The 27,257-nt window shown below is 45.4% G+C and overlaps 1 protein-coding gene across 11 annotated transcripts; it reads right to left on the bottom strand.

The window, feature by feature from the left end:
* Positions 1–1,010: 1,010 nt before the first annotated feature.
* USP28 (ubiquitin specific peptidase 28) lies at positions 1,011–27,257 on the bottom strand. Of its 11 annotated transcripts, none has more exons than XM_037410024.1 (27): positions 27,207–27,257; positions 24,902–25,034; positions 23,781–23,858; positions 22,313–22,445; positions 20,965–21,076; positions 20,153–20,315; positions 19,147–19,233; positions 18,183–18,320; positions 17,671–17,744; positions 17,371–17,447; positions 16,843–16,991; positions 14,577–14,704; positions 14,293–14,388; positions 13,237–13,416; positions 12,340–12,554; positions 12,029–12,099; positions 11,484–11,712; positions 9,853–10,056; positions 9,180–9,319; positions 8,811–8,990; positions 7,775–7,870; positions 6,588–6,766; positions 6,413–6,491; positions 5,974–6,053; positions 4,744–4,867; positions 3,694–3,892; positions 2,046–2,221 (listed from the first exon to the last, which is right to left on the bottom strand). In XM_037410024.1, the coding sequence occupies exons 3-27, from the start codon at positions 23,847–23,849 to the stop codon at positions 2,046–2,048; spliced, it is 3,378 nt and encodes a 1,125-aa protein (XP_037265921.1). In that variant the 5' UTR covers positions 23,850–23,858; positions 24,902–25,034; positions 27,207–27,257. The 11 variants fall into 11 exon arrangements, with proteins under 11 accessions (XP_037265914.1, XP_037265921.1, XP_037265916.1 ...); XM_037410019.1 differs by having other exon boundaries at positions 24,902–26,758; positions 27,207–27,256; XM_037410023.1 differs by having other exon boundaries at positions 24,902–25,058; positions 27,207–27,226.

Below are 27,257 nucleotides of genomic sequence, written 5' to 3'. Positions count from 1 at the left end.
GCTCCGCAGCATTACAGTACCTGGAAGAAGTACAGCTTGCTGTTTGGACACGGGCAGCTTGAGTCTCTGCAGATGAGAGCGCTTCTGCTTTATCATAAAATAACTGGGAGAATGCAAGATTCCGCCACGGGAGCCGTTCATTCCTAAACGGGGAAATGCACACACTGACAGAACGGTGGGACCGTGCTGACAATTTCCATTCAAAGATAGCTCTGCTAATTACAACAAACTTTGTACCAGGAACAAGTCCTAGAAACAGCTGTCTAATTTGTTGGAAAAAAACCCTCACCCTTGTGCACGCCTCTCCCCTCTTCGTACACTGCTGACAAGAAATCTGTATTTTGTCAGACTGGTGCCAGCAGCAGCAGGTAAAAGGGTGCCATTATAGCACAGGGTCATGTTATCAGCTCCATATGTAATTAAATGTTTCAATTCCCCAATTAATAAATTAAATAGAGATTCTGGCTAGAGAAAGAGAGCCGTTTTCCCTCCTCTTTACTAATTTAGTGCAAATGCTTATCTGCTGCTGCTTGCTGGGGAGCGGCAGACTACCTCTTCCAAACCCTCATGAGTTCAGGCAGCAAAGGGCCCTGGAATGGATCCTCCGCTCCAAAGAACAAGGCTCAGAAGAAACCCCCCAGCATCGACAATGAACACAGACATTGCCTCAGGACCTGCCTTCCCAGCCTCTCCCCAACACGCTTCTCTGCACGCCTGCCCTGAGCCCAGCTATGCTCAGTATCACCAAACTCCCGCTTTTCTGCTAAAGCACATTCCTGTCCCAGCGGCTCCCGAGTGCTCTGCTGTCTTCAGAAGAGAGGCACGATGAGCTTGTGGGCCCACGCACCATCCTGACCATCTGGGAGCTTCATCACGCTGCAGAAATGTCTGCCTAACTTTGCCAGCATCATTATTTTTCCCCCCCCCCCAGTTCCCTTTCTTCATATTGAAGCCAGGAGGAATCTGAAGGCATAGCACCGGAACAAAATAAAAACACGGAGGGAGCGTTTTCATTCTAATGTAGAACAAATGCTTTTATTGCAGTTCTAGAAAAATCTGCATAGTCCTAACAAACTGGATCCTCCCACTCCACTTACTCAGAACATTTGGTTTAATACAACTGCCACAGCTCCAACCTGAGTACAGGCTGCCCACAAAAAGAAATGCAAATGGGGCATGGCTTTTTGCAGAAAATCAATTAACGCCACACCACGACCCCCCCTCCCAACAAAAAAAGGGAGCGTATTCTAGCCCTTGCAGTTGTCACCGATACTAATCCAGCTCTGAAAATCCACCACAGGTGAGAAGGAAGTTTGCCTGCCGATCTGAGAGTGTGATCCTTCGGGGTGGTGCCATCACCCTTAACGAGTAAGCTATCGTTGTAGCACAGGAGACAATCTCTACAGCCCCATCCTGTCCCTTGTCACTGCCACTGCTATTTGCCTGTGCCTTTCTTAGGAGAAGACTCCTGTGTGTTTTCTTTCACCAGTTAAAATACAAAGGGTGAACGCCTGCTTGACCTGAGCAAAATATGCAGCTGCACGCATGACTGCCCGCACGATAGAGAATGCAACCCACCCTTGCTCCCTGCTTCCTCATCGCACAACTCGGACTCACACTAGCAGGAGCTTGGCAAGACCTGAACGAATCATCTCTGGTCGCTAATCAGCCAGGAAGCTATAAACACAGCTGACAGAGCAGACAGCTTGTAGCCCAGCCCACCAGAGCTGGTCTCCTGCTCTGCTGCTGTCACAGGCTCAGGGATCTGTGCCTAGAAAGCAGCCAAAACCTCCCGAGGGGGCCCGGGGACCCGCTGCAGGTGGTGCTGCCAGCAGCCTGGCGCATCATGCCCAGCAGTGATTCGGGTCCTTTGCCCTACTCCTTAATGTTTTCTCTCAAAAGTGCAATGTTTTTTATTTGTCCATATTTACAAAGAACACAGCTCTGAATCACCCCTGCTCTTCCCTCTCCCTTTCACACGCTGCCCAGCAGGCAGGCAGCCGGTCCACAGCGTGTGTGCCATGGCACGGCAGGGAGCCCACAGCCTACTTCACAGTCACAGTCGAGGCCCCGTGAATGGACTCCATCACGGCTGCAAACCGGCTGCAGAGGTCGTAGGGGGAGTTGGGCCGGATCTTCGGGGGCTCTTTCAGCACAATGACCTCGGTGGAGCCGTCGAGGAGCCGGGGAAGCAATTCGCCCAGCTTCATCTGCAGTTTTGCTGTCAAGGGGGGAGAGGAGGAAGCTGTCAATAGCACCGCAACAGTAAAAGACCAGATGGCAGAGGGCTCCAGAGCCACGAGCTAAAAAGCTGTGACGCCTTTTAGAAAATCATCTCCCAGTGCTGCGGGCGGGGATGAGCAGTGTCTGCTGACGCAGAAGGAGGCATCACACCAGCTGCTGGCCTGGGTCTCAGTCCTCAAGTCCTGCCCGCCTCACTGGAGCTCCGCACAGAGGGAAGCTCCGCTGCCACCTGGCTGCCCTGTGGACCGTGCCACATCCCACCAGAGCAGCATGTTTTCCCAGTAACAGCGCTATACTGGCTGACAAGTCAGAAGCAACCGTGCATTTCAAGGCGACACTCCAACACGGGCTTTGCACCTGAAGGAAAGGGAGCAGGCCTGGCAGCCTGGAACACCTCAGGCCTTGGCAGGTCTGCCTGTACAGAGCAGGCATTGCCTGGTCCTGGTGAAGGACCGTCCCCCACAGGAGGGGCCACAGTGATGCCACTGGACCGTTCAGTAAAGGACAGGCACCTTTGGATGGGGAGAAGCAGGCAGAAAGGGGTGATGCTTGAGCTAGCTCACACGAGCCAGGAGGTGCAAGCAGCCTGCACCTGTTTCTTTAAAATCTTCTGTGCAACTAAATGCCTTTATGGCATGCCTGAGAATGGGGAACTTGCGAATTAGCATGAATTTATCAGATTTTATTTTTACAGCAGTATTTGAGAATAAACGTCTTGTGTTTTTGCATCATTTTCCTTCAGCAAGTTTACCCTCTGCTAATGACAAAAAACTACAATGACTGCCCAGACCTTCACACAGATAAAGCACAGTGTGTGTGTGTGTGTGTAAACCAATTTCTCTTAAGAGAGATGACCCAAGGGGAGTCATGGGAGCCCGACTCCAGGCTGCAGAAGGAAATATAGAATAAGAACAGCCATCTGGAACCAAAATTCAGCTCTAGAACAACAAACCTCTCTTCAGAACACAAAGATCCCCTGAATTCGCTCCCCCATCCTGTCCTCCACAACTCTGGCTGTTTCTGGCCACTGGTAAAACCTGCTCCTCCCTCCTGAAGAGGCGTGTGCCTGTGCAGCTAAGCCTGCCAGCGCTCACCTGACATCTACGGGGAACCCTCCGTTCAGTAAGACAACAGAAAAAGCAAAGCACATCTAGGTAAACGCTAAGTTGTTCCCCTTTGAAATCAGTTTTTCACACTTCAAGGAAGAGGAATCCTTATTCTGCAGCTTGAGTGCAAAAGAAGATTAAATGCTTCTGTAACATAACTTGATGGATAACTCAAATACATTTATGCTCTCACAATCAGCAGTACCCCAGTGTGCTGCATTGCAAACACCAGGAATTTAAGAAGTGTTTTAAATGGTCCTTTGATTCCTTTCCAGCTCAGATCTAGACAACTGCCCTGCCCACAAACAGCACAAAAAAGGTCAGGCCAGCAGCTGGTCCTTACCATCCATGTCTTCTCGTCCCAAATAGGAGCACCAGCGGCTTCTCATGACCTCGATAGCATCCAGGTCCTCTTTGGAGATCTCAAAGTTATTCATGAGGTGCATGCAGGGGATGATCAGCTCATTCAGGATGCTAATGCCCTCGGCCACATGAACTTCTTCACAACTTACGAAGAGCGATGCTGCCACCTCGTTCAGCTTCTAGGGGAGGAGGGAGAATCAGGGGGCACACTTGTAAAAAGGAGTCACAAACCACTGACGATCAGCGTGCTAGCAGGAAAGGTGTACAGCTTGGGGCCCTGCACTGATCGATGGCCATGCAGGGACACAAGAGCCAACAGCACCAGGCACCCAGGGTTCTGGTGGAATAGCCACTATCTTTAATCATAGGAATCACACCACGGAAAGCAAGCTGATGAATATATGTATTTAAATGTATCTATGTGATTTACTGTATATATATATATGTGTACAGAGTACGTAAAGCTTATTTATAATTCTGGTTTTAAGATGCCAAGATTGGATCTGCCTTTACCCAGATGCCCCAAGAGCCATGTGGCACATTCTTTCATTGAATTACTACTTCCTAGATTTCCATACTGCTGCTGGTACTCGGCAAGGGACAGAAGCCACAGCAATGGGCACAGTTACACTTGGTCTTGGCAACCATGGAGCATGAACTGAAAACATGCTTCATTTTTATGCTGTTTTTTTGCCCCCTGTGGAAAAGGATGTTGTCTTTTGCTCAGAAAGCCATGAACATTAAAAATAAATATTGGGGGGAAGGAAGCAAATGGACAGAAAATGATGCAACCGCTAAGTTCACAACACAAGCACGGAATTAAATCCCAAAAGCATGTTCAGCAGTGTCTGAACCTTCCCTGAAAATGCAGCACCTTGATTAAGCATGCTCCTAAAAGGGGATACCATCAGGTCTGATTCCATGGGCACACTGAGCAGCTGGTAAGCCAACTGCACCCCAGGAGCTGATGTTGCCCAGGCTGCCCCTCCCCGCCTGTCTGAGAACGAGCGTAGAGCTCCTCAATACAAACCAGGAGACACTTCCTTCTGTACAAGCCAATCAGTGATTCGCTCACTCCTCTGCTGGCTCCTTTCCTCAGCAGCTTCGTGTTGCTTTGGTAGGCATAGACCAGGTAGGTGAGTGACTCCTGGTACCTAAGAGAAGAGTGTCAGCTCTCCAGCCCACAGGCTGTTACCCCCCAGGGTCACAAGTGCAGCACTGTCAGCCTCATCAGCTCTGGAAATATTTTCCACTCTGCCCGAATGGTAGCTAGCACCAGGCCTGACAGAAAAAACTATTTCCTTGCCAAAGCAAGCGTGAACAGATGCCCGATGTCAAGTAATTAATGTTTCTTTTTGCCCAGCCAAACTAGCATCTTGGGAAAAGCCCTTTAAAGCCAAGTTTGTGTACAACGTGGCCTGAGCGTGAACGCCAGCGTTGACATTTTCTGTATCACTCTGGGAACTTTGCACTTTGAGAGAACGCTCCAAGAAGTGCAGAAGGTAATGTTTTCAGTTCTTTTACTTATTTCTAGCTTCTACCCTCCCTGGTGAGAAAACAGAACAGTTGACAGGGATTAGGTCAGTTCAGGGAAGCTCTAACACACTCTCGCCCAGCCTTTTGTCAATTTGCCCCCCTGAATTTGGTGGCTCATCACTGCTAACCACCTCAGAATTCAATTCTGTTTCCAACCAGGAATAATTTCTGAAAGTTGCTTTATTATCCAGATTGGAAAGATCAATTTTCAAATTACAAGTCTCTCATAAAACAGCACTGTCCTTCTCCACACTGCACTATTTACGTAAAACAGAAGTTCTATAACAGTAAGAAGGAAAACAAGGCCCTTTTATGGTTCCTCAGTCTGGAGTACTCCAAAGCATGTGTTTACACAAAGTATAATGTCCAATTCAAGACAGTTTAATACCGGAGTCCAAAGGGGGAAAATAACCCCAAGTGATGGCAATCATTCCTGCAAACCCACCTCCGGAAATGAGAATATAAGGCTCTGCTTCACAGAGGGAAAAGTTAGGGGAAACTCTAAGAAAACTGTTGGACAGCCAGTACCTTGGCATAAGATTTAAACTGTTAATCAAGGTTGACTGTGGATTCAAGAAAGGGCTACTAGCACACCAAATAGAAAGCCCGATGGCCTCAAATACACGACTGAATGCAATCTGGCCATCATGGGTCAGAAGTTCTGTCAAAGCGTCCTTTACTTTTAGGCTTGTCCTGTCCAAACACACAATCAAAAGTAACTTACTTTCTATTCTGGTACAGCTCCAACCCTGTCAGCAGGTAAACTGACACCTTGCGAAAAAGGCTGTAGTCTTCATGCCATCTCTGTTGAGGAGCAGCAAGAAAGCAGAGCATCAGCTTTGCCCGTAACATGCACATGCACATTTTGCATTCCTTCGCAACTCAAAAATGTCTCAGATTTTACCCTTCAAAGGGTTTCGACTCTCCTATAAGCAACATGGAAAATGCACATACACTCAACACTCTGGAGATTTCCAGTGTATTCTTTCTCCCTGTCCATATCCTTCTGTGGGCACACGCTTCAGACAGCACGTAAGCTGCTGACAGACATGCTGGTGACTGCCACACACGCTGGCATTGCACTCCCTGTCTCCCAAGTGCTGCTTTGGACAGCACCAGTTGTGACAGTGTGAAGGATCAAAGGCAGTGCTCTGGTCCCTTACCTTGTACTCCTCCATATCGACATCATCAGGTCCAATTTCTCTCAGCTTTGCTCGTGCCACCTTCATAATGCTAATTGACCTGCTCCATGTAAGCAGAGATAAGAAAAATCAGAACAACGGGGCCCCAGCTGCTTCCAGATGAGAAAAGTCTCATCTTGGAATCCACGGCACAAACCTTTCGTCATAGCTGAGGTTTTTGTCCGCAAACTGCTCAAGCAGGGTACGTTCTACCACCTGCTGGGGAGCATTGTTTTGCAGGAAGTAAATGAGCACATGCTGCAACCGGGCGTCGTTCTGAGGGGTTGGGGTCTCTTTGGCAAGCAGGTAGAGCCGGGAGTACTCCTCATGGAACGCCTGCCAACGAAAGGCATGTACTAACTTGCTCACTCTTCTGCCTGTGGGAATGCCACAGCAGCTGATAGGAAGCTTAAACTTGTCCTGTAATGGTGGGGTTCCTGTGGGTGACACCTAGCCTCCGCAGCTTGGTTATGTTCTAGTGCTGAACAGAAGCCCACAAACACCCAGAACCACAAACAAAAGGTCTCCACAGTGAGGCGAACCCCATGCATGAAGTGTGTACTTTGCAAAAGCACCAAGGCGTCTATGTGCCTTTCAGAGAGAGGAGGCATGGAGCTGTCTTGGACAGTCCTGGTAATCCTCTTGCTAGTGCTGAGGTTATAAAAATTGATGGTTAATACACTTGTATCTGTAGTAAGGTGCAAGAGTACCTTGTGATTTATATTGCCATAGATTAATAGCATGGGTGATTTCTCCCATGTGGCATTTTTAGTTAAATCTACCTGCCTGTAAAATCTAACACCAGCTTCAATATTCAGCAGTGCTTGTTCCTTCAGATCCCTCTGGTCAATGCGTATATTTCTTGAGGACACATTTTACAAGAGAGGTCGCAGTAAGCGTGCATGTTCAGGATAAAAATAAAAAAAAAAAAATCATGAGTGCCGGTTTATTTCCTGATGATCACACCAAGACCCAGACAACAGATTCTGAAAGGCACGCAGTGAAAGCCTGCTTTCTGTTCTACAGACCAAGAGAACTGCCTATACTAAAAGAATAAGCAGGAAAAAAATACTGAAAAGTGAAAAAAGAAAACCCCAAAAGGTTGCTGTTTTTCCTGGGAGGAAGGAGTTCTTTCTTACAAGCTCTAAAAATTGTTTAAAGCCCGCAGACATGTTGTCATACTAAGAAAGCAGAAACCCAAATGCAGGATTGAAAGGCCTAGAACTAGAAAAAAACCTGCACAAATCGTTCCCTTTGCATTCCTGATGTGTCAATATAGCCCCGATTCTTCATTCTGTGAAAAGAGATATCCGTACTGTTGGATTTAGCAAACAAATAAGATACCTTAACAAGCCCCGCTTCAGACCCATCTCGATCAAAGGTCTGGCGGGCTTTTGCAATAGCCAGGATGACACCTTGCATGGCTGGACTCAGCACCACCTACCACAAAAGCAGGAAAACAAACAAGAACAAGGAAAACAGTCACAGACAGGGGAAGAAAAGAAGGGATGGTGAAGAATGGAAAAAAAAAACAACCAACTTTCAGAAGATATGGTTTAAAGGAAATAATATAAATACAGGTGGAATAAGCCAGAGCTGCGATTTACTTTTGTACTACTCAATTCCATCTATCACATGCACTTCACATGCAGGGTTTGTTTTAAGCACTTAAAAGATCTAAAGGCTGGTCACTCCGAGCCCTGAATTTGGAAGTTCAGCGAGTGAGAATGTAAAGCATGCCAGCCACATCCCCTCCATGTCCCATTCCACCTTCTTAAGCAACATAAATAAGAGCGCAGTGCCTACAGCTGAGCAGTTCACTGTGCCAGCTTGGTACAAGTGTGCATTAAACATACTCAAGGACTAATGGTCTCAGTATTTGTGTAAAATCCAACTGCGCTTGTGAAAAAGATTTGAACTTCCAAAACACCACTTGAGTATGTATGAGTACAGTTAAATAGTCAGATTCCAAAAAAAATCAGTAGCTAGGGCACGGTAAGTGATGCTATTAGTGGTTAAATAGTCTTTGGGAGAGGGGATGAAACTATAACTGAGGACAGTAAAGAAGCTTGTAAATGAACACAGCTAGGATCAATTTTGATACAGTTGTGCCCAAAAGAAGAGTTAACAGAGCAATGTGCAGATCTAACAAGTGAGTGCTTTTACAGAGCTGCTTTTCTGATGGCATTTAGAAATGAAATTACTGAATGATTTGGTCCAGCCTTCTTCCTTTACAAAGTACACTTTCCCACTGTGGAAAGAGCATTGTTCCCCTGATGGACTGCTATCACACCCAACCTTAGGAAAGCTCAAAGCCAGCTAACTACAGAGTTATAGGTTATCGACTGGTGGTAATTAACCCCTGTGCTGGGGTCTGTACCTCCTCATTATATCCGTCTGCATCAGATCTAACAGGAATCTTCCCCACACTGGGAATTTCCACTTCAGAGACCTGTGAGCTAGTTTGGGTAGCAGACACCATTTCCTTAGCATCCTGCGGTTGTTCTGCCTGAACTGCTGTTTCTCCCAGTTGGGCCTTCTTTGGCTCTACCTCCTTGGGCTGTGGCCAAGAAGAAAAAAGAAGAATGAGAGTAGGGAAAACCAAAGTGAACTACAGGAAAGGAAAGGGGGACAGTTAAACGTGGCACAGCTACAGAATTACACAGAAATGGAAAAAGCACAGGTCTGTCAAGAATAACAATACAAGGCCAGGAAGGGGTTGTTTCCTGGGCCAGGGCTCAGCTCCTACCTCGCAGAGAGCTGCCTCGACACCGTTCTTTTCATAGGCGTCGGCGGTGTTTGCGATGGCCTTGGCAGTCTGCTCCTTGGCAATCATGGCGTGTTCAGAGGACAGAGAGCGCATGCTCTGCTCACAGACTGAAGTCTGATCTGTCAGGACAGAGGTGTGGTACACTAGTGAGCGGGAACTGCAAGATTTCTTCTCCTTGCTTGCTCTAAAATGCTTTGTAGCTCATCTGTGCAGGATTAAACAGCTGCTGCATTCATCCCAGAGGGGAAGGTGTTTCACCATAAGCTTGTGCATACGCCTTTTCAGTGGGTGTGGCACACTCCATCAGGGCTTGCTAAGTAACACTTTCCCACTTCAGGGAATAGGACTTGAACATTTTTCACTATTTATTTGGGAAAAAGAAAAAAAAAATGGTCTGGAAGTGAAATGAGATTAGTCCATTATCATTAAATGAATGGATAACAGCATTTCTGGTGACAAGCCTGGAAGGATGCACATGCAAAAATAGCAGAATAGCCTTTTGTATTGCCAGGACAGAGCCTCCACCAGCTGCCTTTCCTACTTCAAGAGTTTTTCCTGGAGATATTTAAGCAAGGCTCCAACACCCTCGTATTTCTGACTGGTTGGCTGTTACTGGTTTCAACACAGTTTGCAAATTCAGCTATGGTATTACCTGGCCCTGATTCGGAAGAGAGGTCCTGCGATTCAGAAGCAGGTGAAGGCTCCATCTGAGGAATCTTGCAAGATTGCTCCTCTTCCCACTCCTCTGCCTCCTGCTCGAGTTGCCAGTTGTCCTCCTGGATGTAGTGTCTCAGCTCTGGGGGCAAGGCTTCCACCTCCCTCTGAAACTGTCCAACCTCTGGGCCATCATCCTCACCTGGAAGGAATGCAGGACTGGCATATAACTACACACATAGCAGTGGGACGCCACCATTAGAGACTAAACAAATGCGCAATATTATGGAAAACCACAATCAAGCTGCCTGAGTGATATGTGGGGAAACCCCCCCAACTTTCTGCTAGCTTTGTAGTTTAAGATGATTCATTAGCAAAAGTACAAAAATAAGACAAATCTACAGAGGTATCTGAGACAAAACCCAGTTTTGTTCTACCACTGGACAGCATTTACCACGGAGAAATTCCAGAAACAGTGCCTGCTGATACAGTAGGTCAGAAATACATCCTTACTAAAGGGCTACAATTGTACAGAGAACAGTATTTAAATTGTTGCTAGCCACAAAATTCACGATTCAGCTGGAGACACCATACCTAGAACACTACGCAGCACATAAAGGTAGGGAACTGCGTGGACTCCGTAGCATGAAGTGTCATGCTGACATTTCTCAGCTCTTTTCAGATCTACTTCAGTATTCAGTTTTAAAATAGCACAAAACCCAGGGACCATCAGCTTTAGACAAGTCTTAAAATTTATCAGAAGCAAATGGCAATTCTCTATACCAGATATTTCTTATGCACCCGTTGTAAAAGTGAAGCATCACAACAAAAACTGCATTAAAAAGGAGGAAAAAAAACCAAACAACCATGGGCTCATTTCAGAAATGGAACTGTCATAGGAAGACAGACAAAGAACAACCTCCAGATCCTCATCAGCCATATTTAGCTGTGAGCAGAATGACAGTTCTCCATTGTTCGTCTCTATTTATTACATCAAAATGAATAACGCATTAAATTATTAGGTTCTTCTACAGCTGTTTGCCATGTATAGTGCCACATGCACAGTAATTTCTCCACATAACTGTTTACACATTGGCACTGCAAACATACTTGCAAGTCTAAGCCATTGTTATCAATAACTCAGGCACTAGGAAAGGCTGCATAAAAAAAGAAGGGAGCCCATTTAGGTTCAATATAATGGTATCACTCCAACAAGTAAGAAAGTGTGATAAAACCAGGAGGAATAAAGTAGGAGGCCTTTCACATGCCCTTGTAAAAGAAACACTGTCATATAAACTACATAAAAAGTCAAAGTGAAGAACACCAGCACTAGGTGCATGTTGAAAGCGGCAAATGGGGAGCTTGAGTATTCATACACATCAATAATAGATACAGTACTGTACCTAATCTCACTGGTACAGTTCATTCTTCTGTCTTCAACCCTATCAGGGATTTAGAAGTGAAACCAGCATGGAGCAAATTATTTCACTTTTATCTGGGGTGAAATTTTTTGTGTTGTCAAAAGACAACTGTGCCAAAGAAGCTGAGGAATGTAACGATCATGCAGGCTAGAGAGACAGGACAATAATACACAAATGTCTAATTAACCAGCAGTTTTGGCTCCAGTACCTGCTGCAAAGTGGGACACCTTATCATTTATGTACATCAGGCAGTAGGCGCTGGCATTTTTCAAGCCTCCAAATGAATCTCTCTCCAATTCTTCCCACGATGATTCTGTCACTGAGATGTCATTGTATTTGAGCCAGCTTTTTCGAGACTGGTCATATATGAAGGCCCAGTAGTGACCAGAATTTGCTTGTCCTTCGTGTACCAAGACTGCATGCAGATGGTAGGGAACCTGCAAGTTCACGGGGATATAGTTTTCAGATGTACTTTTAGTCAACAATTTTGTCTGACTTCTGCAGAAAGACTGCAAGTATGTTCACAGCTGTAGCCTGGCACAAGACTCTTGTTTCATATGGTGAACTTCTTATTAAGCAAGAGCTGCCTTTTAAGGGAAAAAGCCACACGATTTTCATAAAGATCCCTTCTCTGCTTCATCGCTGGGATTTTTGAAATACAATCAAATGGACAATGTAAACAGACAGCTACCCACAAAAGCCAGCATCAGCAGTATCAGTTTAATATTGACGTAATGAAGCTGCACTTCCTACCTGTTGGAGGAGAGGGTCACAGTACATTTGGTCAATGGACAGGTTGATTCTGGCGATAGACTCCTTCAGATCTGCCAAGAACATTGCGAATGAGAGAAGTACATGAAAATTAAATGACTACTCATCAAGCTATTCTGGCCCCTTTCACTTCAAAAAGTTCGAAGCCAGGCAGTAACTCAAATAAGCTTAACACTAGAGCTGAAACACATATAAGAGTATTTGTAGTTCAGGATGCATCCCATTGAAGCAACAGAGGGGAAATCGAGCTGGCATTCAACAGAAAAATCACAACAAATGTGTTTGGGGCCAACCTTGCACGTCCTGTTGGATCTCATTTCTCCATCGCTGCAGACACGTCCTAACAAGCTTCAGCTCTTCCTCAGAAACCATGTGAGGAGCTGGATGTTCTGACCTTTCCGCTGGTGAACCAGAAGCTTGGAGTGGCCTACTCAATTTTTGCTGTGGTGAAGAATTCGCTGAAAAGCAAGCTCCATCTTCGGTCCTAGTATTCTTCTTTTCTAGTATGCTGTGAAGCAAAATCCAAGAGTAGTGGACAGGTTTTTCAACCTTTCTCTTGTTTTTTCTCTTTTCAGAAAAGAATATGAAATAAGTCAATACTCCAGAGCCAGAGCAGGATTTCCCTTCCAGGACAGCACAAAATGTAAAGAGAACAAGTACATTGAAATACATTTCTACCTTAACAGATCAAATTAAAACCTAGGAGAAATAAAAGCCAAAATTCTTACAGAACTCTGTAAGCACAGATCCACAATGATGAGCAATTCTAAAAATTTCTTCCCTTACTACTAAGTCAGTCATGTGTTTACTCAGCTTAATTTAGAGCACAAACCAACCATGCTGGCCAGTTTTGTAATAATTCAACATTGCAGTAATTTACTGGTTGATGAAGCAAAAAAATTAGTAGGCTAACCAAAAAGAGCACATAATTTAACTCAGAATTGCTGCTTAGACAAGGTTATGCTTTTGGAAAAGGAAAAAGGACAGACTAGGTGCTGTGGTATATTTACACAAGCAGAACCAAACTGAGAGCAAAGCAGTGGCCGACTACTTGCACAGGCATTCACACATTACAGCATCATGCTCACAAGCGCCCAGATAAACAATCTGCTTTTACAATGCAAACCAGGAGCATTTAGCTGAAAGGCAAAGCATTGTCCTGTGAGTTATTTTTATTAGTGTTTACTAACCCATTTGGCTGTGAAGGCACGTCCAAAATGTGAGGCTCAGCTTGGGCCTGCAGGAGTGCTGTCTGAGAGCCCTGAGCCGAAGAAACACCTGCAGCTGGCTTTGTAGTGACGAATTCGAGAACATACTGGAGCATGTCAGGCAGTGGAAAGCGGGCTGGGCCAGAGCCGTATTTCATATACCTACAGAAAAAATGCAAGACATTGCAGGAATGAAAGAATGTGACTGGTTAAACCTGAGGGGACAACAGAAAAGCAAAGGGGAAGAAAGCTCCTTGGTCAGGATACAGACAGTTACAGCAGTGAAGGAAGGAGGGGAAAACCCCAGGCGATAGAAAAGGACACAGCTCAGCCACATCACTGGCATGCTATCAACCACAGAAACAAAATGCAGCACCAAACCTGCTGCTGTGGAGACAATTAACTCTGTCCCAGCCAGACCGTGCAGGATGCTGCACATGGGCCTAAATATAAACCGCTTTCCCAAAGCCCAGCAGAACCTCACCAAGCACAGACACCACACCAGGGCTGCTGTGATGCAGCACACCTCTTTGCCAGCTGCTTGATTGCGGAACTGTCATTTTACAAATACAAACTGTAAGCAAGTTGAATGCTGATTAAAAGGACTTTTACACAAAGCACCTGGGACATGAAATCTTCTGGTTGTCCACAAACCAGATCTTTCCTATCAGTCTCCTTCCTTCCCCAATAAATAATGCCAAGCTCTAAGCTGGAGGGACCTCTGACATAAAAAATAACATAGATTCTCCGCAATGTATTGCTGGGCTTCCTCACTGAAATGTGCCAACACAGCTGACGGCGACAACTGTACTATGTAAAGAATTTATTCTTGTAATGGCATCAGTAATATTCAGAAACCATCGAAGCCACGAGTTTGTTTTTAAGAACACACTTTCTCACTCCACACTTCTCAGAACAAACTTGGTTTTGTTTCTCCTTCCCCTACTCTTCTGTTTCTCTTCTGTTGGAAAGCTCATGCAAAAGGAAACATTTGCACACTTCCACAGGGCACAAAAAGAAAGCTGGCTGACTACTTACCTTTCCAGTTTCTGCTGCAGAATCACCATTTGTTCCTTCAATCTCTTGATTTCTTCTCTCTTCATCTGAATAAGCTCTTTACTGCAGTGGAGGTACCTAAACAGTGAAATACAGAAAATACAGAAAAAACAGTGAAATCTCCCCGCCACGTGAGATTTCTTTAACATCCACAGTCTTCCATAAATATTTTAGAATCCTTCCTTGCTCGCCCATACAACCTTTTAAATCTCTTTAATTACAATAAAGCAATAGCTTGGAACATACCGTACAACAGAACAACTCACCTGTCCATATAAATAGTCTGGGGAAATTCTAGCTTGGTGTGAATTTTCTCTGGTTGTCCTAGTGACTGATTGAACTCAAATCGGGAGAGTTCAAAGGTCAGTACTGGTGGGAGTTTTGTAAACCAGCGCTGTAACAAAAGCAGAAATGCCCCCAGAGGGACTTGTTTTAAGACGACTGCTAAACAGCACATTTTAGACTGTTCCTAAATGATTTTAGACCAATCCTACATGTCTGTCTTTAGGTACTGAATTAGCACATGTTTGGTTTATGGAGTGACTAGTCAGAAAGCCAAATTTTACGAAATTAAAATTTCCGCTTCCATTTTACATTTTTACCATGAAAAAGCCTCATAATAGCTTTCAGAAAGTAACTTCTCATTGCCTGATGTATCCAGGTTGATGGATTATTAACAGGTCGGGCACTGAATTCTACAAAACCAGCAGACACTACACAAACTCTACATGTCAGCTAAGAGCCTCCGAGAGAGTTCTTTACCAATGTAGGTCACATGCAATGATGAACAACAAAACAGAAGTCCTTAGGCAGTACCTGACGCCTTATCCTCTCTCACTCTATTTATAAACGATTTTATTTAGGAGACTGAGAGAAGACACTCGCTTTCTGTACATTTCATACACCGTTTCAAAGAGCCATGCTGAAAGAAAAACTCTTGGCTGAACTGACACTTCTCCTCTCTCTTCCCAGGGGTCACAAATACTTCCAGCACCCACTGTCAGATGTCTCCTTCACCTGCCTTAGCACGGCACCCCCTCCCTGCTGGACTCGGGATGAGCACACTAAACTCATTTTCCTCTGCAGGATCCATATCAGATGTCCTGCCACAATAAACCTGCCCCACAAAGTGCAACAGCACATTTTTAGATCTAAAATATTTCCAATGAAGGCTTGCTTTTTTTTTTAAAAAGTATTTTTTTAACAGTTTTGGAAGGAAGTGGCCAGGTAGCAGGGCTTTTTGAGAAGCAGCCCAATCTTCAGAAGAAGAGAACATAACCACAGAGAAGGAATGATTTACGCACCTATCACCTAGGAGAAATGCAAGTTCTTGTTAATCCCACCGATGCTTTCTTTGAGCTTCAGTATGCTCACCTATGTTCTCAAAAGACAAAATGCACCTCATTTTCTATGTCCCCTATCATGCAGTCCTCTACCCACAACATCCTAGGATGCGAGATTAAGATGCAGTTTTTCCAGTCAGAGTTCTTAGAAATAAAGCCAGAGCGTCTTCCTTCTATCTGTACAAAGAGCGATTAAAACATCTTCACAGTCAGTCCCATTTCCCTTTTTTTCAGAAAAGGATTTGGAGGAACTAAAAAGCTTGGACTGAAAAGAACCTGCACGATTAGTTCCCTATGCCCCTTTGTCTCTGGCACCAGCCTATATCACCTTCACCCACATCTGCTGTAAATGCACCTGAACCTTCGAGCAGGAGCTAGGAAACCCAGAAACAAACACTGGAGTCCGGAGTCTGACAGCTTACCCATGCGTGGCATCATTTCTCCTCTGCTAGTTTAAACCACGGTAACACTTTTCAGAAATACCTCTCCCTGCCCCCTCTATGTCAGACACCTCTGCAAGTTTCCTAATGTTACTTCACTGTCTTTCTTGAAGCTAACTTCTCAGCTGCACTTAGACACGTAGGGTGCTGAATGGTTGTTCATGAACACTTTCACTTCCTACTTTGCTGCAACTAAGTATTTTACGACTGGTTTGTGATTCGTGATATTTAAAAAGAAAGAAAAAGATAAAAAGAAAAAAATTGTGCAGTCAGAAGAGTGAAAACAAGAAGAAAAAGAACAACACACACTGTAATAGGGAGAAAGATACAAATTCCAAATGGCATACCATAGAGTTAAGCACTGTACTTTTACCCTCCGAAACTATGGAGGCAGTGGTTCTCCCCCTACTCAGGTACAGGTAGGCTTCAACAGAAAGAGAGAGACTTTATCACACTTGCATCAGCAGCAGATGTTTACCTTTTTAATTTAAAACAAACTCCTTGAACTGGTTATATAGGACAACATATCTTTACAAATAAGCAAAGACTTAGCAACTCACTGTGTAACGCTAACATACATTTACACGAGATTCCAGGTATCCAGAAAATATTTTGTGTTCAATTCTTAGGGAACATTTACAATTGCCATTTAAAGTTATCCAAAAGTACTGAGACACGCTGGCGCTATGTGTGTTGCGTTTCAGTGCAGCAGGCGACCAAAAGCTCAACAAAAAGCCATTAACACTAACCTCCTGTCCGTACTTCACTGACTGAGCTGCTGTTGCCTCATCCATCTCTCCCTCCACCATGGCTCCTTCCAAGCACTCATTCAAGTTTCGATAACCATTTACCTGAAGGGGATACTGACCAAAGGTTTCAATCTTGGAAAAAGTATTGCCTGGATGATGGAAACAATACAAAGACCATGAACTAGCTTAAGAGAACAAAAAACTCTGGTTACCTCCAGAGTCTGCCGTCAGCACCAGCCAGAGGTGCTCCTTGTAAGAACCAAACTGCATGTAAGCTGCACACATGTCTGTCAGGGTAAGCCTCCTTAGCAACAAGTGCTTTTAACACTTAACCGCTTGCAAGTATTTAATGTTTCCAGAAGACAGACTTTATAAATTTTACAGACAATTTTATTGAGAAGACTATTTGCAAGTTTAAAGAACTAGGCAATTTTATCTGGGATGCGCAACAAAATCCTGCGTTATCCCTGCTAGAAATCAAAACACTCAAAGGAGTTAAAACATGATTCCACCAAGCCCTTAACTCACCCTCATGGACACCCTCAGTCAAGAAAGTCCCATAGAAAAGCTGTACCATTGGGTTTTCAGATTTGTTGCCCGGACTCCTGTCTCAGAAAGAAGAAGCACACATTCATTTGCAGCTGTAGGCTGCAAGAAAGCCCCAAGTCATAACCTAAACGTTTGTTTGGTGTACATCATCCTCAGTAAACAAAGAACTCTCTTGCAGTTACCCAAAATTTTCACATAAAGCCCTCTTGTTTATTAAGGCGTTGCACTCGATGTCTGTTTCTCCTCAGTGTCAAACTCCCGAGATCACAAAAAACTCACCTGACATTCACAGCAAGCTGGAATGCATCCTCCAGCCAGTCCAGTAGTTTATGTGTAAATTCACTCACATCTTGCTAGAAGAGAGACAAAGGTAGAAAGTCAAACATAATACCAACCAGAAAACGTTTTCTTGGTCTACTGGTTTCACAAACTTACTGGAATACAATGCAACTGGTATTGCCGTACCTACCCAGCTGCAAGAAGTGTGAAACTGAAGTGCTGTGCTGATTTAGACCAATAATGAACGCTCTGTTCATCTGAAAACTAGATCAGAGGAAATTATTGTGATCACTACTCAACTACCCAGATGGCACTGGGTAGAGCACTGTTACGCTAGCTGTTTAATTAGCAAGCACGTACATTTTGCCTAAATGACACAGGGACAGCTGCTTGTCACTTGACAAACATGGGAAGAGGCCTCTGAAAGTAACAGCAGGAGAAAGCGAAATAGGATTGCTGTGGCTGCAAGTGCTGCTTTGAAGAAAGCAAAAGGCTTTTTAATGGGGTTTTACCTGCTGTTCTTCAGTGGATCTAAACGCATCCCTCAAGAGTTCCAGTGCTGCAGAAGGGTCTACAAACTTACGACGTGTCCCCAGCATTAAAGCAAACAGACACTGAAGTTCTTGCATGAATGCAATATTTCTTTTTCCCTGCATTGCAAAAAGAAAAGCCAAACCCTTCCTGCAACTCAAAAAAGCAGTGTCTTAAAACAAGGTGCTACAGAACACCACAAGCACATACCTTAGGAGGTATGGTAACAACCAAGGGAAGAGGTGACATTAGAAAGGACAAAAGCAGAGAGACATGCAGTGTCACTTCTTGGAAGCAATCTGGTCTCCCAGTGGATGCATGGGAGAAAACACAATTAACTGAAACAAAAACTTTAGCAAATACAGTGCCAGAAGTAATAGTTGCTGCAACAGAAGGCAAAAACTGGCAAATTTATGAATTTATTCTGTCCGCATCCGAGTTTTTTTTAGAGTATCAGGAGCACACATAAAAGCAAGTAAAGCAAAGTCTCTTTAACAGTGGAGCCACAAGCTAGATTGGTATAACAAGTGCAGGCTTATTCTGCATATGCCTTTTCCTCTAAATGTTTTCTAAGCGCCTTCTGCTGACTGCCCTCAGAAGGTACTGGGGCTAGGGGGACCTTCAGGCTGGCTCAAATACCAGTTCTGTGATGCATGGGAATGGACAAACAGCCTGGAGCTACCAAAGAAGCTTTATGGGAAAAATTTCTTCTTGCACCACAGTTAGAAGCTCTACAGGAGAGCTTTAAGAGAAGCATCTGATTGTTTTGTACAGCAATTCTGTGTTTGAAAAGTATTTCCCAGATTTGTCTTTATCATAGCCTGATAAATTGAAAGCCGTTAACATGAGTCTCTGATGGCCGCAAATTAAATTTGCTTAGAAAAGGGGCAGAAGAGTACACCACAAAAGAGGGAAACTTTACAGCATTACTTGATGAAAACTTACAGTGTGACTACGGCAACTTTCAAGCACATTTTGTGGGAGGGAGTATCCAAGGACCAGCCTCCGAAATTCTGACAACTGAAACAGAGACTGAGAAGAAAGGAGAGGTAAAGACCAGTCAGCGCCTGTGAGGACTCATCTGACTCGCTGCAATCTGACGCCCCATTGTCACTCTTCTACTCCACAGCTTTTTTTTGTTAACTTCTAACTTTGATGGCCTCACATTGCTAAATAAACATTTACAAAGTGATCAGTCTATGTGCTGGACCAGCACATGCATACCCTCCAAAGAAAAAAAATCTCATCCTGCCATTTCTAAGAAACAGATATATATATGTCTCTGTGTGTATGTATATATAACTATTTTTGGAAAAAGTATTCTATTCTACATAGGTAAGCTTAGAAAAACGAGTGACAGTGAGAAAGGAGCCCATCTGCACCTTTCTTACTTCCTCTCAAAGCCAAAGACATGTGGTTAACATCTATCTGCTGATGTGAAATGGTTAGAAGAGACAAATCTGCTCAGTTCCACTTATTGCTGTCTCTTCTTGTTTAGGTTATCACTAATAATATATGCTGCCTAATTGCTTATTCATCCAAGCATCTATGCCAGTGTATTCCATTAACTGGAATATGATATACCATGTATTACAGAACTAACAATAACTGCAGTAAAATTAAATTATCAGTTCACTTTGCCAGTCAAGCTTCTGTCATTCGGTATGCATTTGGACATTGCTGCACTGAAAAAAACCCTGCATACGTACACACAGATTGTATACATCTGTCTCTATTTTTACACCGTCTATTTAGCTGCTCTTCAGCTCTTTCTGTGCATGCCCAGAACAAATCACAATCATACCAAATAAAAACAGAAGTCTCATTTGAGCATGGTCACATTCACGCATCTGCATATGATGACTACTTCACAGGGCTGCTGCATCTCTAATTCTGTTAAACATCCAAGACTGTGGCAACTCCAGAAAAAAGAACTTTTCTACCAGATTACCTGTATGACAGCACTAAACCAACATGTATTTCCAATATTCTTCATTCCAACAGGCCAGTCTCCCATTCTTCTCCAGTCATTTTGCTTGGGGTTCTCTCCCCAGACTTCACAGCGTTTCCTCTTGGAGCGATTTTTTGTTTCAGCACAATGTGCTTCCTGTGGTCTGTCACAAAAGACACACACTACGCTGTAAAACACCACCTCACAAAGATTCTTGAAAGCTATGGGAATCGTACTCCCCTTCAGCCACAAGTGGGACAGTAGACCAGGCACTGCTGGGTGGTACCTGGCACAACAGGCATCTTATCTGACTCCAAGGAAGTTTCAACTCTCAAATGGGATGGATGGAAAACGTGACTGCAAGACAGTTTGGAACAACGGAGGAAGGTAATGTATGTGTGCTTTTCTTCATGAACTACCTGCATGCAAAACTGGTGCCCCTAGCCATTACTGGAGGCAAATCCAACCCACAGTAAGGAGGAGACAGCTGTGTAGTGAGTTAACTGACAAGCAAGATTTCAAGGTGCTTCTTTACCAGCACAGCACCCTTTGGCATGGCATGTCAGCAACAGCAGTGGGGACTCAATAAGCCACAAGTAAACCCATTTCTTCTATTTCAACCATCATGTTGCAGTGCTGCCCCAGAAGTAAAGGTCAAATGCCCACAAGGCAATAACCTTCCAAATACAAGCACCTTCCAAAAGCAGAAGGTATACATCTGGGAGGTGATTTACATTTGTTCTGCAGTTACTGGCTTAAGAATCAACTTATGGTACCCAGGAAAACCAAAACCATTTTACAGACCCACTGACCTTTCAGCAGCATCTCTTTCTTCAGCCTGAGCTTTTGGCAACTCCAGGGGTCTGAAGGCATCGCCTGCGTGGAGGTCATCTTTGTTGTTAGGGGTAAGTGCAGTAGTAACATCTAGAAGCAGAGGCAGCATTCTGATGAGTTTTCTGCCACGAGCAGTCAAACATTCTCTTTAAAAGAAAACTCTGGAAAATGTTATACTTCATAAACATGATTTTTCAATCAACACGAGAGTAATTTTCTAGCTCAAGGTTTAAATACAAATCCTTACAGCTTGGATCATGCTAGGGAACCAAAAAAGCCACTGAGTGGGCTGGATGAGAACAGGACAGACCACGCAGCTGTGTTCTGGCCAGATTTTCTTACAGCCAAATTCAGAGCTTGAGGGAACATTTCAAACCTCTCGCAACAATAAAAGAGGAACATCAGCTGCTGCTGCTTATATTTGCTCTGCCTTGACATCAGTGTTGACAACTGACACCATTTCAAGAAATAAAGGATTTCAGTAAAATCACCACAATCACACAGAATCGCCCGCCTTCACTCACGTTGGGGTACTCAGCTGTGAGTCATTTTGGGTACTGGCTATGGAGGAAAAAAGGAGAAAGGAAAATGAGTAGTTCTGGAGGAGGTGGAAGCCTTCCATGGCAGAACAAAGGGCAGCTGCACTGTTCCGGGCATTGCATCAAAGCTCCCAGTGCAGATTTCTGGCATAGTGAACCTGTCCAGTGGAAACATCCCTTGGGAAAGCTACAGTTAATAGATGCGTCATTAGCAAAAAGGTTTAAAGAAACTATTCTCAGCTACCTCAGACTACAGTTACAATTTTTATATCTAAATGTACCGACTGACAGCCAGCTTTTGCCAATACCTGTAACATTTTAAAAAACATTTTTCATGTAGTCCAATTGCTAGCTCAAATAACATTTTACGTTTTCATAAAAATGTGATACTGAACACTGCATTTGCTTGCTCTGCCAGACACTGTAGAAGGAAATGTATGCCCTGACAGGGATTCAGTTCTCTATTTGCTTGCGCTGCTTTGGGAGCTTTCTGGGTTTTCTGTGTTAGCCAAGATCAGCTGTTGACAACAGCCATAACTTTGTAATGATGATGTGTCATCTACAGACATTATTAAAACACTTTCCTTCTCCACCCAGCTCTCCTTCACCAGGAAGGTTTACCTGCCTGAACCATCCTGTGGCAAGCGACTAAGTATTGCCAAGATCAGCACCGGGATGGGAACTGGAGGGATTCACTGGCAGAAGCAGGGAGGACCTCAGGAGAAGCAATTTTGGCACAGGCTGGAACATGTGAAACTGTAAGGGCCACCAGAGATGAACAACTTACTTTGTGGGAGCTGTTTGCCCACAGCGCTCCCTTCCCAAGCGGCCGGCTCGGCAGCAGGCATGTCTTGGGCTGGCTCCTGAGTGTGCTCCTCTGTCAGGAAGGTGACTGCTTCCATTAGGTCTCCATTAGCAGCCTAGTAGAATGATGGGGGGGGGGGGGGAGGAATATCATCCATCATGCCAGAGTTACTTCATGTACATTTGCATGACATTTAATGCATCCATGGTAGAGACAGGCACACCACCACCAACTCTGCTTTCCCTGGCCGCAGGAGAGAGCTATCTGTTGGTGACAAGCAGTAAGAAAAAATGAAAATACTGAAGGCTAGAATTTCTCTGGCGGAAAGCACTCTGGCTTTATTACTAGGACGATACAGACTCCATTAACTAATTTCATTTCTCTCATAAGAGATTCAAGAAGTCACAGTAGGCCTGAAGCATGACAGGGTACTTTGACACCAGGAGAGACTCAAGGGAATCAAACTCTCTGTGGATTTCCAGACATGTGTCTCTTACCAGGCTCAGGCTTATTTCAGACTGTTGCTGCAGGCTAAACTCTAAATGTATTCTAACATTTTCTGGATGATACTTCTTAATGAAACATTTAAGAATTTTTTTAAACCAACCTCTTTGCATATTATCAGCACAACCCATGCCCTGCTGCTGCATCTCAACGGGATGGACAGCATCTGACAACTCCAGACAGATGCAGTCACTATCAGTTTAAGACTACAATTTATAAATACCAAAACACACACTACGAGGAGAATCTCTCCAGGCAAACATTGCTTCTCCAAGTCCCTGACATTCCTGTGTCCCTTCACTTTGAAGCAAAGATGACTGTTCTGGTGGCAGATGAGACAACCACCCGCTGCAAAGCTACTGACATTACTGCAGCTGTCCAGAACTCCTGAAGCAGTTTACACAGGGAAAAAACCACTGTGACCCATTTGGATTGTGTTTATGGTAACGCATGGATAACAGCTCCGTAGGAGCAGAATGTCCAGGAAACGCAACAGTGTTTTAGCATAGCATGCACTGCTGCAGCACAGTTTTTAAGGTCTGCTGTTGGAAAAACAAACCATTCTCAACCTAGCATGGGTTTTTTCTTCCAGATGTGGATGCATACATGGGAACCCCAAACCTGCATGCCCCTACTGACACCAACAAATGCTGGACTCACGTACCTGCCTGCCGCACAGGTATAAAGCACAAACGACGGACAGGAAAGCAGCGGAGGATTTACCCTTCACCTCTCAAGAACCACACTATTCTGCACAGCACAGACCGTACCACTTTCACAGGCCAAGCACCAACTGTTTTAGCGAGGACTAGCTCATTATCAGCCCACAGACATGCCAGCGAACAACCGACCTGCACATTACATTTTGCGAGAGCCTGAACTTGCCTGACTTTTGGCACAAATTCAGAGGCCTCCTTTCCACAGAACAGTGACAACAGGCACAAACCTTTAGAGCTGCGTGAAGAAAAGCAGAGTCTTGAATTCCTGTGATCTCTTTCAGCTGGTTTAGAAGCATCTGGCAATCCTACGTGCAAGAAGTAAAGAAAGCTCATGTGAAAAGGTGACCACAGCAGACATCAAACTGTTTCTGCAAGGCTTGCCAAGGGCTCACCAGAGTATCACTTCTTCCCTTCCTTTTTACTGACAGACTGACACAAAAACACAGTCACGCTTGCTCGACGGCAATATCAACATCAGCTTCAACATCGTGTTCAAACTCCTTTTCCCCTAAATTCACAAGCTAATATTCAATCCTGTGTATACTCAGGAGGATGTTAGCAGGCCCAAGAGGAAATGCTATCCCCGCTGTCGGATGTGCCGCACCTGTGGTGGGAAGGGGCACCCGTTCCCCAAGCAGCAAGGGCATGTGCAGCGGGACATATAAGGAGGCTGTGTGTGCTCAGGCCATCAGCAAGGGGCTATTTTAAGTCTGGCCGCACATGCCATTTGTGGGTGTCATTTCTCATTGACAATAAGGTGTCAGAATAAGGGCCTGAAAGGTTGCCGTCACCTCTCTTTCCCCCACCACACTGGCTGCTGAGGTTTGGGGAGACACCTCATCTAGGCCCTAAGTCACAGTCAACAACCTATTCTCTGGTTCAACCACTTTGAAAAAAAATTTACAGAAATTTTCTTCAGCAGACTTATCTAATCTTTTCAGCCTTGGCTTACTGCAGGAGCAGTCACTGCACTTAACAAGCTGTAACTAACTTCAGTCAACTGGCTATCGGGAGAGGCAGCTCTCTACAAGAGGCCCCTTCTGGCAGCGAGCCCCCACACCAGGGGCCCCGTGACCCCCCTTTCCGTGGCCACAGTTTAGCTACTGTTGACAACAGCTCAGTCGGCATGACTGATGCTGCGAGATACAGCTCCACAATGCCAGCATCGCACATAGTGTATGAAGGACATTACAACAGGAAAACCAGGACCATATCACCTGTGCCCGATTTATAAAGGCTAAGACCCTGCTATCAGCACAGCTCAATGAATCCCAGCTTCTTCAAATCACACATTTAATTAATCATAACTGGCAATGCTACAGACAAATAAATCCAAGTTTCTACTTACACTCTCCACTGGGAAAAAGTTTAAGAAGCTTTCACGCTGCTGGAGCACAAGTTCCACCCAGTGAGTAGCAAGTCAACTACTTTTTTGAGCCATCCATCCACACTGTTGACAGATGTTACTCCACACACTAATACTGTAAAGATAGCACGTGTCTGTACTGGTGGTTAAAACAAAAAAAAATAATTCCCGGACTTCTTTTTCATAGGATTTCCCCTGACAAGTTATTTGTGATAATCCTACCTAAAATACTACTTTTGCCCAACTTTTACAAGAAAAAGCGTGCATGTGTGCATACACACAACCCTCCCAACCTGTCCCACACGCTCTTTTAGTCCTGAGAAAAGCTGAGACATGCTGGAAAGCCTCAGGAGGCCCAGCCAGCAGCACAAGGAGCTGCACGATAAGGAGCCAAAGGTATGAGGCTCAGGACGGGCATACTTTCACAGAGGCAAACCACTTATATCATGTTGCTAATTTTGCTACCTTAGTGAGTGGCATGCTTGTTGGCTAACCCCACCTAACACTGCAGGGCGTATTTTTCCTTTGGAGCCAAAAAAAAAAAAAAACCAAAAAAAAACCAAGCCCACGCTAACAAACTGCATTACAATAACAAAATCTGAGGCAGGACAGGGCATGATTTTCAGGAGTTTTTCAGCTTTGCCAGAAGGACTCACAAAGGCTGCCATAACCATAAAAGCTAATTACCGACCCACTGCTCTAAGATACCACTTAATATTCTAAGTATTTCCAGTGCAATTTCATTTAGCCTTTGAGAAGAAAGGTTTGTAATAATAGCAGAGAACTTATACTGTACAACAAGTTTCCAGAGGCTTGTGGCTGACTGGCAGCCCACAAAAACCACCAGGAACCACACTCTGTACAACAATTCTGTTAAGTTTTTTGGGAGCGTGCATGGTTTTGTTGCTGTAACTAGTCTGGTTGATTGCTTTTTGAGGTTACGCGCTGCAGTGCTTCAAAACAAGCTCCAGAGCTGGTAATTAGCACCAGCGTGTTGCCACTATTAATACATACTGCACTTGAAAAAAAACAAACCAAACCAAACTCCTACCTGCCAGAAAAATAACAACCCCAACCAAAATGTTATTAGTATTAAATTACAGCAACAGCAGACAAGTACAAAACCAAGAGGCCGAGAGGAAGGAGGGTACTGGAGATCAAAATTACAGCTGGCCAGCAAACGCTAAAATGGGAAGGTTTTGCTATTTTCCTCTCTAATGCAACTCAGCGCACTCAGAGGTAGTTTGTTTTGATAAGAAACTGCAAGTGGGGAAGGCTGCAAGTGCAGTGCAGGAGTACAAGGCGGGGGTCCAGAAATAACAGCGTGCCAGGAGGAAGATGATGGTGGTGGCATGGAAGAGGCAGGTAGAGCCACAGCCTTCAGCCTCTGCACCTCAGCTGTGCTTTTGGTCAGTGGGAAAATGGATATGATGAGGACTAAAAATTCAGGCAGCAGCAGGAACAATGCCCGCACGTTCCTGACCAAGGCTTTTACAAACCAATATCCATTGCAGCGAACTCCTCCTCCATCACCACGCGCTCCCATGTACTGGGCACTGTCCCGACATCGTCCTGGAGCAACTGGGAAACTGCCACCACACAGACACCGTGCCTACATGCACAGCGAAAGGGTCAGTGCTCTCTTCCCGCTCACGCCTTTACCGCTGGCCCCTCGGAACAAACTCCCTCACACCCTGAGAGCGCAGGCTGCCACGGAAAAGCGAGGGCACCAGTGCAAACCCGGGACACGCCGGGTGCAGTGACACCGGCCCGTGAGCCGGCAGCGCTGAGGAGGCACGGGGAGCGCATCCTTTCTGGCACTGGGGTCATTTGAGAGACCTGAGGTATAACAGCAACAGGTTTTGTTAACGGGTACGGGAAGATGCCAGTTTAGCGACGGGGAAAACTTACGGCGGCTCCGCGCAGCCGCCGCCGAGGAACCGTCCGAACGAGCCCCAGCGGCGCGGCCCACCCGAGCCCTGCAGAGCAAACTGCCCCGGCGCCAGGCGGCCCCGCCGCGCCGCCCCCCCGGCACACGCCGCCTGGGGCCCGGAGGGCGCCCGCTCTAAACGAAACCACCTGAACCGCGACGCCTGCTGCCGGGGGCGGCCCGAGGCCGCGGAGCCGCAAGGCCGCGGCCGGGACCCCCGGGCGGGGGAAGCCTCGGGAGGCGCGGGCCAGCCGCGGACGGCGGTGCCGAGGCAGGGGCCGGCCTCGAAGCAGCCTGGACCCCGCGGCGAGGATGCGGCGCCCCCTCCCCGCCCCGCCACCGACCCCGCGCTCTCACCACGCCGCCGCCGCCCGCTGCCCGCAGCTGGGCCGGCATGCCAGCCGCCCC

This window comes from Falco rusticolus, chromosome 16 (genome assembly GCF_015220075.1).
Source record: "Falco rusticolus isolate bFalRus1 chromosome 16, bFalRus1.pri, whole genome shotgun sequence".
Classification (NCBI taxonomy): Eukaryota; Metazoa; Chordata; class Aves; order Falconiformes; family Falconidae; genus Falco; species Falco rusticolus.
Note: the sequence above shows the minus strand (reverse complement) of the source record. Positions and strands in the feature narration are given on the sequence as shown.